The 19,791-nt window shown below is 34.6% G+C and overlaps 1 protein-coding gene across 1 annotated transcript in view; it reads left to right on the top strand.

Annotated features, from left to right (window-relative positions):
• Positions 1–7: 7 nt before the first annotated feature.
• The window catches only part of AKAP17A (A-kinase anchoring protein 17A), a 32,588-nt gene continuing 12,804 nt past the window's right edge, over positions 8–19,791 (top strand). The window contains exons 1-2 of the mRNA XM_044670395.1: positions 8–757; positions 1,691–1,839. Coding sequence (XP_044526330.1) covers positions 83–757; positions 1,691–1,839 — 824 coding nt within the window. The 5' untranslated portion in view covers positions 8–82. The remainder of the gene's footprint in view (positions 758–1,690; positions 1,840–19,791) is intronic.

Here is a 19,791-nt window from a genome sequence, read left to right as displayed (position 1 = left end):
GGCTGCTACGATAGTTCATGATACATCTGAAGCAGTTGAACTTTGTAGTTTATATGGATTGTACCTCAAGCCAATTACAAAAATGACAATTAGTGTGGCACTTCCACAATTGAAGCAACCTGGAAAATCTATTTCTAATTGGGAAGTGATGGAAAGATTGAAAGGAATGGTACAGAGTCATCAATTTTCCACTCTTCGAATTTCTAAAAGCACTATGGATTTCATACGTTTTGAAGGAGAAGTTGAAAATAAGAGTTTGGTTAAATCTTTTCTTGCATGCCTTGATGGCAAAACAATAAAGCTTAGTGGTTTCTCTGATATTTTAAAAGTTCGGGCTGCTGAGTTTAAAATAGATTTCCCAACTCGGCATGACTGGGACTCTTTTTTCCGTGATGCAAAAGATATGAATGAGACTCTGCCAGGAGAGAGACCAGACACAATTCATTTGGAAGGATTACCTTGTAAGTGGTTTGCACTGAAAGAATCTGGCTCAGAAAAACCAAATGAAGAAGTTCTCATTAAGGTATTTGAGACATTTGGAGAAATACGGAATGTGGACATTCCAATGTTGGATCCTTATAGAGAAGAAATGACTGGCAGAAATTTTCATACTTTTAGTTTTGGTGGACATTTGAACTTTGAAGCTTATGTTCAGTATAGAGAATATGTTGGCTTCATCAAAGCTATGAATGCCTTGCGTGGTATGAAACTAATGTATAAAGGTGAAGATGGCAAAGCAGTAGCCTGCAATATAAAGGTGAGAAATTGTAATATTTTTGCTTATAATTTCCAATACTTTTTAATACTTAAAAAAATTTAAAGCGAGATGGCCACCCTTTAGTTTTGATTTCAGACTTAGAAAAAAATCATAGTGAAATTATAGAACAGATAAACATCTTTACCCAAAAATGGACCGTTCCTATAATTTTAATTAGATTTCAGATAATTATGGAGATTTTATTCATTGGAGTTGGCGAATAATAGCATCAGACCGAATTTTTTTATACTCTTTAGCAGTTTATTCTCAAGTAGGTTATCTAAAATAGCTCTTATTTTGACTGCTACTGAATGCTTCTTTGTATTGCCCAGTATGTCGGTGGAACTAAGATTTGGACCCAGGTCCTGATTCCAAACTAGCACACTTTTCACAGCACCATGGTTTAAAAAAAAGGGTTCTTCTAAAAACATTTCATTAGAAATTAGGAAAACAAACTTAAGATAAGTAAAATCCTTTGTTCTTGTTGTTCAATTGTGTCTGACTCTGCATGACCCCATTTTGGAATTTTCTTGGCAAAGATTCTGGAGTAGTTTGCCATTTCATTTTCCAGCTCATTTTAAAGATGGAAGCTGAGGCAAACAGGATTAAGTGACTTGCCTAGGGTCACCAAGCTTGTAAATGTTGGAGGCCAGATTTCAACATAGGTCTTCTGGACTCCAGGCCCTTGCACTGTATTCACTTCACCAATATCTGCCCCAGTAAAATCCTAAATAAGTCCAAATTCTCTGTTAGATTTTCATTAATTGAATTAGTTTGAAACCATTGGGCTTTCATTTATAGTTCTATTATCTCGTGCTATTAGTATATTCCTGCATTGAATATAAGTAGAATTATGTTTTAAAGAATGGATTTTGATAATTAAAAATTAAACACTTAACTTTGATACTTTTATTTTTTCTTATTTTTTGAAAGGTTTCTTTTGATTCAACTAAACATCTTAGTGATGCCTCTATTAAAAAACGTCAGCTTGAAAGGCAGAAACTTCAAGAACTTGAACAACAAAGAGAAGAGCAAAAACGGAAAGAAAAAGAAGCTGAAGAAAGGCAAAAAGAAGAGGAAAGGTAAGTGGACGTTTTCATCATTGTACTCTGTACTTCTTATGCTTTGAATTTGTCACTGACTGGAGCTTCACCTGGATTTCTGTGAAGGGCCAAAGGAATTTTCCTTTTTTTTTTTTTTTTTTTTTTTTTAAACGTTTCCAATTCCTTAGGATTTTCCTCTCCACAGAAAACAAATGGAAAACTCCATTCTGTCTCAAATTGACAACCCCACCGCCCTTCCAACTTGCTTGTTTGGATCCCTGGTATCTCATACTAGAAGGAGACTTAGTGGCCTTGTAGTTTATCCACTACTTACAAAGCCATTTCCTCACAAAAATTATGTTAGAGTAAGAGGAAGATATTTTCCTTAAAAGTGTACCTACTAGGAACTAGGAATGCCTTTCTCTCATAACAAAATTAGGTTAGCTTTAATGGTAACTTTGGCTCCATCATAGGTTAGGTAGACTTTCGTGGGCTGACTTAAGAACTCTGCTGCCTATTTAGAACATTGTTTCTATGGGAAAATGAATGTATTCTGAGAGCCAAATATAACATCTGATTTATAAATCCACCAACCTTTTGACGCCCCCTCGAAAGTACTTTGTATATATTTGTGTACTTGTATCTTCACCAGTAGAATGTAAACTCCTTGAGTGCAGAGACTATAGGTTTTTATTGAATTCCTATAGTTTTGTAAAAAGTAGTCAAATATTTGTTAAAATGAATTGAATTAAACCTGTTTGCAAGTTAGAAATTGACTGCCTACCTCTCAATACTTTTTTTCCCTCCTAGAAATTTGAAATATTTCAGAAAATAGATATAAATGTGATCTTTTCCCACTAGATTCAGATTAGATGGTTAATACCAAATTTTGGACCTGCAAAATTTTTGTAGGATTTTAATCTTTTTAAAATTTATTTGTATAATGAAGAAAGTATCCTGGCCATTTTATACTAATATTTTTAGATTAATTCTGTTTCCTCACATCAATATAGAGTTGAAATAATTCTGGACGTGAATTCAAATTTGAAGACTTGACAAAGATAAAAACATTTTAATGTCTTTTAAAGTCACATTTTATTTTTTTCAATTAACAAATGTTTTCTCTTGCCCACCTCCTCTACCTCCCTTTAAATGGGGGAGAATTGACTTGTAATAGTTATGCATAGTGAAACAAAACAAATTCTGACATTTGCCACATTCAGAAAAAATGTCTAAATATTCATCCATCCTGTGCACATCATCTCTTTGTCAGGAAGAGAATTTGTTTGGTGACTATTGATCAGAGTTCTTAAGTCTTCCAGGTTGTTTGTTACAGTAATCTTGTTATTATATAATTATTTACTGAGTTCTGCTTACTTCATTCTGCATCAGTTCATGTAGTTTTTCCAAGGTTTCCATCCCTTTAATTTCTTTTAGCATATTAGTATTCCATTACATTTGTAGGCCATAATTTTTTTATGATGGGCATCCTATTAGTTTCCACTTCTTTGCCATTACAAAAAGAATTGCTCTACTTTTACACATATTGGTCTTTCCCTCCTTTGTTTCATCTCTTTGAAGTATAACCCTAGTATTGGTTTTTTTTTTTTATTCATTTATTTGTTTTTTAGAAAATTTTTCTATGGTTACATGATTCATGTTCTTCCCCGCCCCCCAGCCAACATGCATTTTTCCACTGGGTTTTACATGTATCATTGATCAAGACCTATTTCCATGTTATTGATAGTTGCACTGGGGTGATCGTTTAGAGTCTACATCCTAAATCATATATATCTCCATCATCTTATGTGTTCAAGCAATTGTTTTTTTCCTGTGTTTCTACTCCCACAGTTCTTTCTCTGAATATGGATAGTGTTCTTTCTCATAAATCCCTCAGAATTGTTCTTGATTATTACATTGCTGATAGTAGGGAAGTCCATTGCATTCGATTTTACCACAGTGTATCAGTTTCTGTGTATAATGTTTTCCTGGTTCTGCTTTTTTCACTCTGCATCAATTCCTGGAGGTCTTTCCAGGAATTCCTCCAGTTTGTTATTCCTTTGAGTACAGTAGTATTCCATCACCAGCATATACCACAATTTGTTCAGCCATTTCCCAATTGAAGAGCATACCCTCATTTTCCAGTTTTTTTGCCACTACAAAGAGTGTGGCTATAAATATTTTTGTGCAAGTCTTTTCCCTTATCTTTTTTGGGGATAAACCCAGCAGTGCTATGGCTGGATCGAAGGGCAGGCAGTCTTTTAAAGCCCTTTGGGCATAGTTCCAAATTGCCATCCAGAATGGTTGGATCAATTCACAACTCCATCAGCAATGCATTAGTGTCCCAATTTTGCCACATCCCCTCCAACATTTATTACTTTCCTTTGCTGTCATATTAACCAATCTGCTAGGCGTGAAGTGGTACCTCAGAGTTGTTTTGATTTGCATTTCTCTAATTATAAGAGATTTAGAACACTTTTTCATGTGCTTAAAAAAATTGATAGTTTTAATTTCTTTATCTGAAAATTGCCTATTCATGTCCCTTGCCCATTTATCATTTGGGGAGTGGCTTGATTTTTTTTTTTTTTTTTTGTATAATTGCTTTAGCTCCTTATATATTTGAGTAATTGGACCTTTGTTAGAGTTTTTTGTTATATTTTTTTCCTCAGTTTGTTGATTCTCCTCTAATGTTTGCACAAAACCTTTTTAATTTAATGTAATCAAAATTATTTATTTTACATTTTGTAATTTTTTCTTAATGTAATCAAAATTATTTATTTTACATTTTGTAATTTTTTCTAACTGTTGCTTGGTTTTAAATTCTTTCCTTTCCCAGAGATCTGACAAGTATACTATTCTGTGTTCGCCTAATTTATTTATAGTTTCCTTCTTTATATTCATGTCATTCACTCATTCTGAATTTATCCTGGTGTAGGGTGTGAGATGTTGATCTAGACCCAATCTCTCCCATACTGTTTTCCAATTTTACCAGCAGTTTTTGTCAAATAGTGGATTTTTGTCCCCAAAGTTGGGCTTTTTGGGTTTATCATAGACTGTCTTGCTGATGTCATTTACCCCAAGTCTATTCCACTGATCTATCTCTTAGCCAGTACCATATTGTTTTGATGACTGCTGCTTTATAGTATAGTTTAACATCTGGTACTGCTAGGCCACCTCATTTTCTTTTTCAATATTTCCCTTGATATTCTTGATCTTTTGTTCTTCCAAATGAACTTTGTTATAGTTTTGTACCTAGTATTGGTTTTATTGGGCCAAAGTAACTATGGACAGTTGAGCTACTTTCTGATTACAGTTCCAAATTACTTTTCTGAATGTTTGGATCAATTCACAATTCCTTCAACATAATATTGCATTAACTTGTGCATTTTTCTGCTGCTCCTCCAACATTTCTCTTTTTCCTGTTTTGTCAACTTTGCCAGTCTGATGAATGTGAGGCAACACCTCCAAGTTATTTAATTTTCAATTTTCTAATTATTAGTGATATGGAGTATTTTTTCATATATATGTTGAAAACTTTCTTTTTCTGAAAACTGACTTTTCATAATCCATGGAGGGATGGGATGAGTTCTCTATACATTTTAGGAAAGTCACCATGCACTTATTAAATGTCTCATGTGTTTTAGAGACAGATAATTTCCAGGGAAACTAATTTCATAGAAATTTGTTACAAAGATATTTTTCTTTTTGGCTTCTCTCTGTTGGTGAATCTATGTCAAGCGTGTCAGAGGCAGCTGTTCCTCTCCCCTTCTCCATAGGTGCCTGAGGTCATTTCTCTCATCACCCACTCCTCTGCCTAGCAGCCCAATGGGAGTGCTTCCCTCTCCCCTGTCTGGGGCAAGGTGGGGCTCACATATGGCTTGAAGGTTGCATTTTGGGCACTTGGTCTCAAAAAGCTTTGCCATTACTGACCTATAAGTTTGGCAATTATCCACTTTAATTTGTATGTAAAGGTGCTGTTTCAGGGAAGAAGTTTAAACTCTTGATAATTTCAATCCTTTGTAAACCATGAGGATTACACTTGAAGTTTGCTGTTTTTTAGATTTGTTTCTGGAGTTGTATTGCTTGTTGAGAACTACAAAAATAATAGAAATTTTTGTTCTTAAATTCCAAAAAAACTAAAGGAAGATAGTAAAGTTATAAAGGTCTAGAAAGAGGTATTAGTAAAGAGGACCAATATAATTAAGAGTCTCCAGAAGAAAGTGGCAGTACTACTGAGCGTTCGTGTTTGACAGTTCTTTCATCAATTTGTTGAAGGCTTTATGTTATTTAAAACATTTTAATCTTTCTCCTTGGAAATAGCAAAGAGAAATTTGGTAGAATTTAATGTCCAAGGCTATGCAAACTGGGTCCCATGGATCAGGTTGCCTTGTGTGCTCTGTGGATGGGATTTTGGAAATTTATATTTTTAAATTACTGAATAACATTTGCTGTTTTGAGTAACTATTTTTAAAAAAAATTAGAACAGTATAGTTATGCTTTTAAAGATCATAACCATGTGTAACTAGATTGAATTTTGTTTAAAAGGATGACTTTGTAAGTTTTTAAAGAGGGCACTTAAGCCAAGTGGTAGAAGGTAAGAGAGTAGAGTTGTTTTGTCTTATCATTAATTTAGAGAGGGAAGGTATATTACAGATCATGTATAATGACTCTTTCATTTTATGATTATGGAAACTGAGTCCCAGAAAGGTTAAATGACTTATCTGAGGTCACACAAGTAGTTGTGGCAGAGTCAGGATTGAAACCCAGGTCCTTTGGCTCCAAATTCAGGACTCTTACCACTGTGCCATTGTCTTTGAAACCCCAAACCTAGCACAATGCTTTGTATATAGGTACTCTTGAAATGGTTATTGGATTTCATTGAGCCTCTTTGAGAATAATAGGGTTATTTCTAGGACCAAATCTAAAATGCTTTATTTGGTATTCAAAACCCTTCACAACCGGGGCAGCTGGGTAGCTCAGTGGATTGAGAGCCAGGCCTAGAGACGGGAGGTCCTAGGTTCAAATGTAGCCTCAGACACTTCCCAGCTGTGTGACCCTGGGCAAGTCACTTGACCCCCATTGCCTACCCTTACCACTCTTCCACCAAGGAACTAATACACAGAAGTTAGGGGTTTAAAAATTAAAACAAAAAACAAAAACAAAAACAAAAAAAACTTCATGACCTGGCCCCCTTCTAATCTTTTCTGGTCCTTTTAAACTTTACTCACCTACATATCCAGAGATAGTGACACTGGTCTCCTTGCTGTTTCTTTAATAAGATACTATTTCCTGTCTTTGGATATTTTTACTGGTTATTCCCTGTGCCTGAAATACTTTTCCTCTTCCTTGCTGCCTCCTGGCTTCCCTTTCTTCAAATCCCAGTTAAAATGCTATCTTCTACAAGATTTTACTGATTTCTCTTGATTATCTCCAATTTATCTTTTATATACACATCATTTTCTTGATGTCTTTCTCAATATAATTATGAGTTCAAAAGTAGGGATTGTCTTTTGCTTTTCTTTGTATCTCTAGCTCTTAACACAATATCTGGTACATTGTAGTTTCTTAAATGCTTCTTGACTTAATCCTCTATTCAGGTATTATTTTGCCTGAAAATAATTCTTCAGAAGCCCTCACCTTATTCCCATTGTTCCAAAGGTAAGATTATAATCTCCTTACCACTTTCAAATGACCTCAGCATTATAGAATTTAAAATTTATTGTGTATGTGCAATATATTGTAAGAATACATGAATCTTAGTGTGAGTGCTCTTACCTATAGGAATTGTAATCCCTCCGTCAAAAAAATTCTAAGTGAGGAGCCTTTTCAAACTTGGCATGGGTGTTGGACACTAAGTATAACCCAATGTTGAATCTAAATTTCATAGACGTGGAGAAATTAAGTGTTGGTAAAGACCTGTGACATATCATAGTTGGAAAAGAATTCCATTTACATCTAATCTGTGGCTATACATTCTTTACTAAGAGGGAATACATTCCTTCTGGAGATTTGTTCATCCCACTTTTGGAAAGTTTGTTGCTTTGAGATGTATATCCATTGCTCCTAGTTCTTTTTGTGTGGTGTAGTAAAGTGAATCTCAGTCCCCTGTGTAAGAGGACCTAGTTCAAAGAACCCTTCTTCTCATGGATAGGCAAATAATCTTGGCATGTCACATAATCTCCATGGTCCCAATTACTTTCTATAAAATAGGGGGTTGCACCAATGTTTTCTGAGAGGTCTTCTAGCTTTAGATTTATAAAACTAAATTTAATATCTCTTCCATTTGACAGTACAGTACTTCAGATTTTTAAAATAAGATATTTTCTTCCTTCCCCCCCTCTAATTTTGTCCTCTCTTCTTGAAGCTAACTTAAAATCAGTTCCTTTGGGTGATCCTTATAATGCATAAACTCAAGGCCTTTCACCATTTAGTTTGCCTTTTTCTGGAAGATCTCCAGCTCATCCTATTCAGTAGGAACAGTATTTAATCTGTTGGGATAATCTCTACCCTTTAAGATCTCAGGCACCATCATATCATGATGAGGCATTGGAGGGGGACTTTGTGATATACACAATAAACCCAATATTGTGATTTCTTTATTAACAAGAGTATTTACTACAAATGCAAATTCTCTTTGTTCCCATCTAGGTCACTTTTCTTACACATCTAAGTCATTTTTCTTACACATAGGATATTATTGCTAACATTATGATTTAATGCTCCTTTATTATATTTAATGCTTGTCCTCCCAGTTTCTGCCACGTCTAAGCTCATCATGAGTTCAGTCCTTTTGGCTATATCAATAATTTACAATATACCATGCTGACTGAGTATATTATAAATTTAGGTTATTCAACTTCAAATGGTCACTCACTGTAGTAAATAAAATTTTTGTTCCTCTACTGAATTCCCTTACCTCACTTACTGAAACTATTTTAATTCTTGATTTCTTTCATTAAACTTCCTACATCTCCCCTTTGCCCATCTCTCTCAGCTGAGGACCTTACCTCTTATTTTACTGAGAAAATTGAGACTATTCAAGGTGTTCAGGCCTTCATCACTTTCACCAAGATGATAGAAACAGCTTACTAATTGTTCTCCCTCAGGTTTGTCCCCATATCAGTTTATCATATTTACTGCTGCCAAAATAATTTTCTTTGCATGTAGGTCTATGTCACTGTCTAGCTCATTAAACTAAGGTGGTTCTCTTTTATCACTAGGATAAGATATAAATCTCTACATTTAGCTTTTAAAGTCTTTCACCCATTGCTTCAGTTTTTAACTTCATTGCATGCTATTCCTTGATTGACCCTTCCTCTGTGATCTAGCCAGACTTATTTTTTCCTCTTGCCTTTTCATTGGCCATCCTTCAGGCCTCAAATGTACTCCCTCTTCAACTCCACTTCATAGAATCTTTTTCTTCCTTAAAGATACAGATTATATCACCTTCATAAAACTTTTCATAATTTTCCCTAAACAATTGCTGCTAGGGCCTTCCTGCCAAATTACTTTATATTTTAACTCAGTTACTCTTTATATGTATTTTATGTGTACTTTTAAATCCTCTGTCCAGGATGTAAGGGATTGTTTTAGTCTTTGTGTTTGTATCTCCAGAGTCTAATATAGTACTTGGCACATAATAGATGCTTCATAAATGCTAGCTACTTGATTGTAATTGATTTAGTGTGATCAAGCGAAAGATTTATTATTTGTTTTCAAAGCCCTTACCTTTCATTTTGGAATCAGTACTAAGTAAGGGCTAGGAAGTGGGGCTTAAATGACTTGTGCAGAGTCACATAGCTAGGAAGTGCCTGAGTTCCCATTTGAACCCAGGATCTCCCATTTTTAGACCAGGCTCTCAATCTACTGAGCCACCTAGCTGCTCTGACTTATTCTTTATTTGATGAAAATGTCCTCCATTTAGCTGCCAAAATGATTTTTTGAAAGTGCAGTGACTTACCTTTTTTCTCTAGGATCAGCTATAAAGTATTTGACATTTCAAGCTCTTCACACCTAGCCTTTTTCTATCCTTTTCCCCCTTTACTTATTTTCATTTACTCTACATCTCACCTACAGTGGCCTGTTTGTTAGTCCTTTCACATGACACTTATCTCCTAAATTCATATCTTTACACTAGCTGTTACCCAAGCCCAGAATGCTTTCTTTCTTCACTTAAGCTTTCCTGGCTTCTTTCAAGACAAAGCTCAAATCTTACCTACTCCAAGGGGCCTTTCCTGTTCTTGATAACTGGATACTAATAGGCTTCTGTATCATATGCTGCTGTCTTGGGCCAAAATTAATTTTTTAACTTGTAGTTTAATGTAAATAAGGTTTTACATTTCATATTACAGTTATACATTTTTGCTAAGTATATATTAGCAATTATATTGAATATTATTCAATTATATTGACTTGATTATTGCCATCTTAGTTCAAAAAAGATGAACATCTTGGAGGCATTTAGTTAATGAATCAAGTCTTTTGCCTCTGAAAAAAAGTTAGTTAATGTTGTAAAATTATAGGTTGGAAGAGAATTTTGTAAGTTATTTAAACAAATCTCACATTGAACTGTAGAGCTCCCTTTTATGGTATTTTGTATGGCCATCTAGTCTTAGTTTAAATTCTCTCTGGACGGTTTTATTCATTGTAAATTAGAAAGATTTTTTGTGGAGCCAAAATAAAGTGCTTCTCATTGGGCTTTCTTTTGGGTTCTGGACTAACATGATCATATTTCATTTTGATATTCATTAGCTCATCAATATGGACATTTTCTTGAAAAGCACCGATAGCAATCTACCTACATCTTCTCATCTTATACTCTTTAATGGTTTCTAATAAATTATCTACAGGTATCTGTCCAACCTGCAGGGAATTTTCCTCCAGATTACTTTAAATTGTGCAGATACCTGGGGCACCTAGGTGACTTAATTGACTGAAAACCAAGCCTAGTGTCAGGAGACCCTGGGTTCAAATACGGCCTCCAATACTTCCTAGCTGTGTGACTGGGCAAGTCACTTAACCTCCATTGCCTAGTTCTTCAGACTTTTCTGCCTTGGAACTAATATACAGAATTGGTTCTAAAATGGAAGGTAGGGGTTTTTAATTTAAAAAAAAAAATTGCAAAGAGACCAGTGACACAGAAGGACCTTATTAGTTATCATTCTTTGGCTATATGACTGACCCACCTCCTATTTTAGTCATGCGTCTCTCTAAAGATGTCCTTTCTGTGGCTTCTATTACAAAATTCCTTATCCATAGCATTGTACTTAGTTCCACCAGATAGTTCTCTAATTTTTGTTTAGGTTTTTTCACAACTTTATTTCTTTGGACATCATTATATGCTTTAGAGTTAGGAGAACATTGCTCTTAAAAAGGATAGAATTTTGGGGGCAGCTGGGTGGCTCAGTGGATTGAGGGCCAGACCTAGAGATGGGAGGTCCTAGGTTCAAATCTGGCCTTAGACACTTCCTAGCTGTGTGACCCTGGACAAGTCACTTAACCCCCATTGCCTAGCCCTTACCACTCTTCTGCCTTGGAGCCAATACATAGTATTGATTCCATGACGGAAGGTGAGGGTTTTAAAAAAAAGATAGGACTTTGTTTCAGCATAGAATTTGTGGTTATTAAAAACACTACTTTCTCAGAAGCAATCCAGCCAGCTTTTCTTCTTTAATTCAATTAGTAGCTAAGTTCATTGTCTGCATGTGTCTATCATATGTGTACTTCTGGACTATCTCTTTGGATTGTCCATCTGATTGCATATCATAGTCTAGATCAATGATGGGCAAACTTCCCTTTGGGCCCGATCCAGGCAGTAGTTTACCCATCACTGCCTTCAGCAATTCCCTAATCACTATATCTGAATGTGGGGGCATAGTGATTAGGGAATTGCTGAAGGCAGTGATGGGCAAACTACTCCCTGGATCTGGCCCGAGGGGAATAGTTTGCCCATCACTGGTCTAGATAATAATGCATTCTTTTAATCTACTTGGTTTTTACTGTCTGCTAGTCAAACTTTTTTTTTTTTTTTTTAGTTACTGTGTTCTAATTTAAGAGGCTTTTGGGGTTTGATATAAACATTACAAAGTCAGAGAATCCCTTTTCTGTTTGGACTCTTTCTTATATGGCAGAAGTGATAGATACACAGTCACATTGAGGCTGGGCACTCAATCAGCAATAAAATATACTTGGGAAATATTTAGCAAAATAAATAAGAATGCAATAGAACATAATGTTAATATGTGGTTTTTATGTCATTGTAGCTACTGGGATCTTTATGTAGAGTTTAGTGCTTCCCCTCCCATTTTTATTTTGAGTTAGATACTACCATTATATTGGCAAACATTGATAAGCACACATCTGTGTGGATTTTTTTGTTTGTGTTTCTCATCTAACTTTTATAATTAGAGGTTTGTCAATCATTTCTGTTATATTCTGTAATTATATTGGTATGATTTTTTGATATATACTTGGGATACACCATGTAGAAACCTTAAAGGGGACATTTTCCTCTACTACAGCAAAGTTTTTCATAGTCCATAAATGGTGAACACAGTGGAATCTTGTATTCTCTGTACCTTTTAATTAAACTTGGCTGATAATACATAATAACAAGGTCTATACCCTCTTACAATACTCACCCCTTCCCTCCCGTCCCCCAAGAGTTTATCATCTTCCCCTCTCTTTCAGATGGTTTGATAATTTGATTCTTTGGCACCACCAAAATTAATTGTTTCCAGATGAATCTCCTCTGTATATAATTGGTCTAGTTTAGTGTTGCTTCCTAGCTTTATTTTGTTCAGTACCATTTCTACTTTCTTATTAGTATATTGAAGATTATGGTGTTTGAGTCTAGAAATGCTACCTATCAACACAACAGAAAAGGAAACTTTTAAAGCAAAATTAAACATTATTGACCAGTGTCATAAACTTGTAAGCATTTCTATGGGCTTAAGAATTTCAACAAGACTTTCCATCTGCTATCTCATCTTCTGTAACTTACCTCTTTTTTTGTCCCAAGAAGTAACATTCATGATAAGTAATACTTTTCTCACTTTTATTGTTTAATGTGTATTGGTGGTTATTGATATTCTTTTGGTTACTCTTTTTTTATAATAATGTTAGAGTTTCCCCCCTCCCCATACCTGCTTGTTTTTTTTTTTTTTTGATGCCTTGAGTATTAATTTCTCAGTGTTCTGACAGTATATGTGTGTGTATGTACACACATGTATGTATATATTAGACCCATTTAAACTACTTTTTTCACCTTTTTCTTCCCCCTTCAGTTCCATTTCCACTTCCTCTATAAGCACATCTGAGACTTTGATGTTAAAAGAAATGTTAAGATTCTGGTTTTGCCATTATTCTTGATAGTGAAAAGTTTGCTATAATTTTTTTCAATTTTGTTCATATTCTCCTTTCATCATTAAATACCCCAGATGATATTGCATAGTTGTGTCTCTCGCCAAGCTTTCTTTAAACTGGTTTTTTTCTTCTCTCGATTCTTCTTGTTTATTCAGAGATTATTTTCATAAATTTTTACCAGCTTTTTATCTTTTAAGATTTTACAAATTAGTTTCTATAATAAACTTGTATTGCTTGTGGCTTCCATATGTCTCTTCTTGACCAGTATGGTTAATATTACCTAGAAAATTGGTTTTTAGGCTCATTTTCCTCACTGTAGATCATAGTTTTAAGCTTAAAAGTTTAGGGACTATTTAGACTAACCTCTTCATTTTATAGATGAGGAAACAGAACCAGAGAGTTTAAATGACTTGCTCAGCATCAAACAGCTAATAAAAAGTAGATCCAGATTTACAATCATTGTCCTCTGACTCTATATAGTCGTGGTGAACCTATGGCATAGGTGCCAAAGATGGCACACAGAACACTCTCTATGGGCATGTGGCTGCCTTTCCCCCCTCTCCCCCAAGTTTGTTACTAGAAAGGCAGAAGTACTGGGGAGAGCTGCTCCCTTCCCCTCTCCATGGTGCCTGACAACTATTTTTCACATCACCTGCTTCTCTGCCCAGCAGCTAATGGGAGTGCACAGGGGGTAAGATGGGTGACTCATAGGTGGCAGAACTGGAGGGGAGCAGAGTGCTCAGGCTACTCTCCTCCCCCTCTCTACACTCACCGAGGACATTCCTCAGTCATCTGCCTAGCAGCCCAATGGGAGCGCTTCCTCCCTCCCCTCAGGTATGGAGAGGGGCAGCATGGCACTCAGTCTGGGGCTGACACTCCATCTCTAAAAGGTTCACCATCATTGCCCTAGATCCTGTTTTTTTTTCCTCTCCATTGTACCACACTTTATATAATTTGAACTTCTGGATGAAAGTATTATAATTGGCATTAATGCACTCAAATATATCAGGTTGGTGTTTTAAAATTTTAGGTCATATCTTTTTCTCATTTTTATTTTTCTAGTTTTGACCTTATTTAAACAAGTCAGCCTTGACAGTACATTAGACAGTTTAAAATATAATCGGTTCCATTTTCTCTTTGTGCTATTGCCAGTCTAGTCTCTTCTGATTCTTTTCTTGAAGATAATATTTATGGTGTGTATTGTGGAAAAGAGGTATGAGTCCTCTTTGTAATAATCTACAAACCTTTGGCCTCATCCCTTACTTTTGAGCTCTATTTTCTAGATTTCTGTCATTGACTGCTCTGCCTTTTGCTTGTATTGAAGTCAACATGTATCAAAGTATATGTTTTCATTTGGAGTGATTGAGATTTTCTTAATTTCTCTACCTTTTTCTCTACTTTATGCATATATGTTGGTATAGAAGTTGCAATTCTCTTCTTGGTTATCTTTTTACAAATATTTAATCATGAGTATGATGACATGAGATAACCAACCATCCCGTAAAATGATGCTTCTTGTTACCCTTTGACATGATAAAATTAACTCTGCGATATATTTCAGTGATTTTCAATTTTCTGAGAACCATGAGTCATCCTTCCATTTACTTCTTTTTGCCCTCAAGTTTTATTTATAGCATTAATATAAAAATTAATATAATTCATTTCCTCCAGTAGTGTGGCCTAATGTTACCAGCAAAATAGTTAATGGTTTAGAATGGTTTTTAAACTGTGTGGTTGATTAGAGAAACACAAATGAAAACAACTCTAAGGTGCCACCTCCCCCCAGAAAATAATAAATGTTAAGAGTGGATGGGGGGAAATTGGGATACTAATACATTGTTGGTAGATTTGTGGTCTTATCCATGCATTTTGGGGAATAATTTGGCACTACACTTAAAGGAGTCTAAAACTATGCATACTGGGTCTATATCTCAAAGACATTTTAAAAAAGGGAAAAGGACCTATTTAAAAAAAATACTTATTCAAGATCTTTTTTGTGGCAGCAAAGAATTAGAAGTTGAGGGGTTATCTTGTCACTTGGGGAATGGCTGAATGAGTTATGGTATATAATTGTGATATACTTCTAATGTGCTATAAAAAATGACAAGCATTAAAAAAGACCTCAAAAACCAAATGGGAATGGTTGAGGAAAAATTAGAAAAAAAGTAAGCAATGCAAGAAAACAAAGACAATTAGGAATGATAGGTCGCCCAAGTGGAAAAAGAGATTAAACTCATAGAAGAAAATAATTTATTAAAGATTAGAATTGGACAATGAGAAGCTGATGATGTCCAAGATAAGAAAAAAATAAAGCAAACTCAAAAGAGTGAAATAATAGAAGAGAATATGGACTATCTCATAACAAAAGCAACTGATGTAGAAACTAGGTCAAGGAGACAATATAAGAATAGTTGAACTCATGGGAAGTTATGATTTAAAAAATAAGTTTAGATACCATAATCCAAGAATCATCAAGAAGAACTACCCAGAAAATCTAGAATCAAAGGGTAAAATAGAAATTGAAAGTCACTACCTCAAAGAGACCCAAAGATGACAATGCACAGGAACATTATTGCTAAATTCCATTGTTCCCAGGTTAAGGAGAAAATACTCCAAGTAACAAGAAAAAAACAATATAAATATTATGGAGTTACAATAAAAATAACACAAGACTTGGCAGCTGCAACATTAATAGAATGCAGGACATGGAACACAGTATTATGTAGCAATTATATAATTATGTAGCAAAAGAACTAGGTTTACAACCAAGAATAACATGCTCAGCTTTTGCTGAGCATAACTATACAAAGGAAAAAATGAATATTTAATGAATTAAAGGAGTTTCAACTATTCCTGTGGAAAAATCCAGAACTCCATAGAAAATTTTTCCTATAAGAAACATACAAAGGTAATGATGAAAAATTAATCATAATCAACCCAAAAGGTCATATTTTTTGATTCCTTTTGGGAAAAATGTCCCCTGGGGGTATTTTGAAGGAGCATGTATGAATGTAAGACTAGAGGTCGAGGTAAATGTAATGGAGTGAGCTGAAATGGTAGAGATTAGACCAGGAGGAGGTAGGGTGAAATGCATCTTATGTGGAGGAGAACTGTGTGGAGAAAGTGCCACAGAGAAGGGAGTAGAAGGTGGGTAGTACTAGAACCTTACTCTCATTAGACCTTGGATGAAGAGAGAACAACATGCATAATTAGAAGGGTAACATTTTTCTTAATTTTTAGAGAAATGGGAGAATCCTCTTGGGGAACTGCAAGACTTAGAGAAGCAAGGGTGGGTTTAGAGAAAGGATACTTAGAGGGAAGTACATATCAAAAGGTAGAGGAATAAGGTGAGATGATAAGGGAGAACCCTTAGGACAAGATGGGGAGGGAGTTTTAGAATTGAAGTCATATCAAGAAGGAAAAGGACAGCATGATTGTCAAGGGAAGGACTTTTGGAAAAGTGGGCCAGTTTGGAACTAGAAGGGCAAGGGAAGAAGATAAGGGAGGATTTTTGGGAAGGGGTGAGATTTGGAGAGATACTGGTCAAAGAAAATTGGACATCTGAGGAGGGATTTGGAGGAAAGAAAGGAAGAGGGGGACAAACTGAAGAGAAGCTGAATGGATGGAGATGTATAGCTAGTAACTGATATTGATTGTGAATGGGATGAATTTACCTGTGGAACTGAAATAGATAGCAGAATAGATTAAAAAAAAAAAAAACAACCATGACACAATGATATGGTGTTTGCAAGAACTAAACAATGAAAATGAGATATATGTAGAGTAAAGATGTGAGACTGAAGCAGAATATACTAGTATGCCTCAGCTGATCCAGAGAAGGTAGGGGTAGCAGTCATGATCTCTGACAGAATTGGGGCTAAAATGGATATAATAGGAAGGGATGAACAGGGTAACTATATTAGGTAGAGGGGTACCATGTAATGAAGCATTATAAATATTAGAACCTGTATGCACCAAGTATTATTACAACATCCATATTTTTAAAGGAAAAACTAAATGAGTTACCGATGGAAATAACATTAAATTTTCCCCTCTCAGAACTAGATAAACCGACACAAAAGATAAATAAGAAAAAAGTTAAGGAAGTAAATAGAATCTTAGATAAGTTAAATGATAGATATGTAGAGAGAGATTAGAATGGGAATAGAAGGAAGTGTACTTTCCATTCAGTGGTACATGGCGCCTTTACAAAAATTGACCTTATATTAGGGCGCAAAAACATAGTTAAATTTAGACAAGCAGAAATATTAGATGTGTCCTTTTCAAACCATAGCACAGTAAAAATCGTATGTAGTAAGGGATCATGGAAAAAAAATAAAAATTAATTGGAGACTGGGAATAAGTGAGTTAAAGATCAAATTATCGAAACAATAAATAATCTCATTAAAGAGATTGATAATAATGATGATAAATGATAATGAGAAACATACTAAAAACCATGGGATACAGCAAAAACAGTAATGAGAGGAGAATGTATATTTCCTTATTATATTTATAAAATAAAAATAGATTATATTTATAAAATAGAAAAGATCAATGAATTGATAATACAATTTTAAAAACTAGAAAAAGAACAAAATAAAAACACCAAACTAAATACCAAATTAGTGATCCTAAAAACTAAAGGTGAGATCAATAAAATTGAATGTAAGAAAACAATTGAATTAATAAATAAGTTGAGCAGTTGATTTTATGAAAAAATCAAATTGATAAACTTAGTCATTTTAAAAGAGAGAAGAAAAACAAATCACTAGCATTAAAAGGCTTGAATATACCACTAATGACAAAATTAAAACAATTATTAGTTACCAGAAAAATATTTTCTTTTTATTCTTTTATGTAATTTTAACACTGTGGAGTAGATTAGTATTGGATCCTCTAGCAGAGTAAATCATTCTTTTACCCTGTTGTTTTCTCAGAAACTGCCTGAATTCAGGGGACTCTTTGGGCCCTTGTGTACCTGCTTGAAGCTTAGCAGTAGATTTAAGCCTGAGCATACACATAATCCAAAGATGGTTTCTGGTAGGACAACAATGGTTTAGCACATAAATAGTCTGCAAAAGTCTTACTTTAATGCTCATCATAATATGAAGGTAATCTTGCACTCCTTGAGGGGTTTGTGGCATTGGATTGAATACTGGGTATGACCAAGCTGGAAAGACTTGGTTTTGGAGAAAGTATAGTCCTGGCAATATACCATGTCTGTTGCCTAAGAATCAACGTAGCTTCAATCTAGGTTCTGGTGATGTATGTTTTCTGAGATCAGACTGGTTAAGTTGATGAAATTAAATCTTTATAGAAACATGGAGAAATAGGCCCAATATTACATTCCTAGAGTAGTTGTGATTTTTTTTTTTTTTTTTTTTTAGAAAATAATATGGAAAGATACACTAAAAGCTGTTAAGCAGTTCATGCTCATTAACTTAGGGACTCATTATTAGGATTAGGTATTAGGGGCATTTTTGAGAGGGTAAAAAGCTATATATGTATGAAAATATTCATAGAAGCTTTATAATGACACAATAATTGGAAATAACACAAATGCAATGATTGGGGGAAAATGGATTAAGTAGATTGTAACATTTGAATATAATGCATTGTATTATGTTTTTAGAAATGACAAATGTTGGAAATATAAAGAAAATAAAGGAAATGTATGAAGAGCAAAAGAGAAGAAAAAGAATAAGTACTATGATTACATTTTTTAAAAATAGCCACATTCAAGAGGGAAAAAGTATCAAAGAAAAGCAAATCCAAAGAGAATTCAAAAGCAGAGAATGTTCATAGTACACATATAATTCGCATATTTTAAACAAATGGTAAACAATGTAGAGTTTGTGGTTTTGCACATATTTTTTTACATTTGTTTATGTAAATATTTTTGTTGTCAATGGTTACTAAGTATATAACATTTTTTTAATAAAAAAAGAGCAGAAAAGGATTATTACACCTCCTTAATCTTGGAAGCCATGTCTCTCTTAATGCAATTCTAGACTACATTATTTGGTAACCTCTTCATACAGCTAATTCATAGTAAGATTTCAGTTAACTAAAACCCCAAGATCTTTTTCACACATACTGTCACCTAGCTCTGCCTTCCCCATTTTGTACTGAAGTTGATTTTTTTGAACCTGTGTAATACTTTACATTTATTCCTACTGAGGTTCATCTTATTGGATTTAGCCCAGTGCTCCATCTAGACTGCTGAGATCTTTTGGATTCTATCATTCAGGATATTTACTGCCCCTCCTAGTTTTGTGTCATCTACAAATTTGGTAAGCATACCATCTAAGCCTTTATCTAAGTTATTGATAAACATATTAAAGATTAGCACAAGGCTAAGCATAGATCATTGGAGTCTTCCTACCAACTCAATATCAAACAATTTGTTACTGTTTGAATCTGTTCATTCAAATAGAACTAAAGCCATACAATTGTATTATCACTCCTACTATAACCATCCCTACCTCTTCCAGTTTTCCAGAAGAATAGTATGAGACACTAGGGAATCTCTCTCTCTTTTTTTCTTCTCTTCATCATCCCCATCTCCTTTGCTCCCTCCCTCCCCAATGGCACAGTAGATAGATCATTGGAGCAGAAGTCAAA

This window comes from Gracilinanus agilis, chromosome 3, assembly GCF_016433145.1.
Source record: "Gracilinanus agilis isolate LMUSP501 chromosome 3, AgileGrace, whole genome shotgun sequence".
In the NCBI taxonomy this organism is placed as follows: Eukaryota; Metazoa; Chordata; class Mammalia; order Didelphimorphia; family Didelphidae; genus Gracilinanus; species Gracilinanus agilis.
The sequence above is the reverse complement of the archived record's forward strand: the minus strand, read 5'-3'. Positions and strand labels throughout refer to the sequence as shown.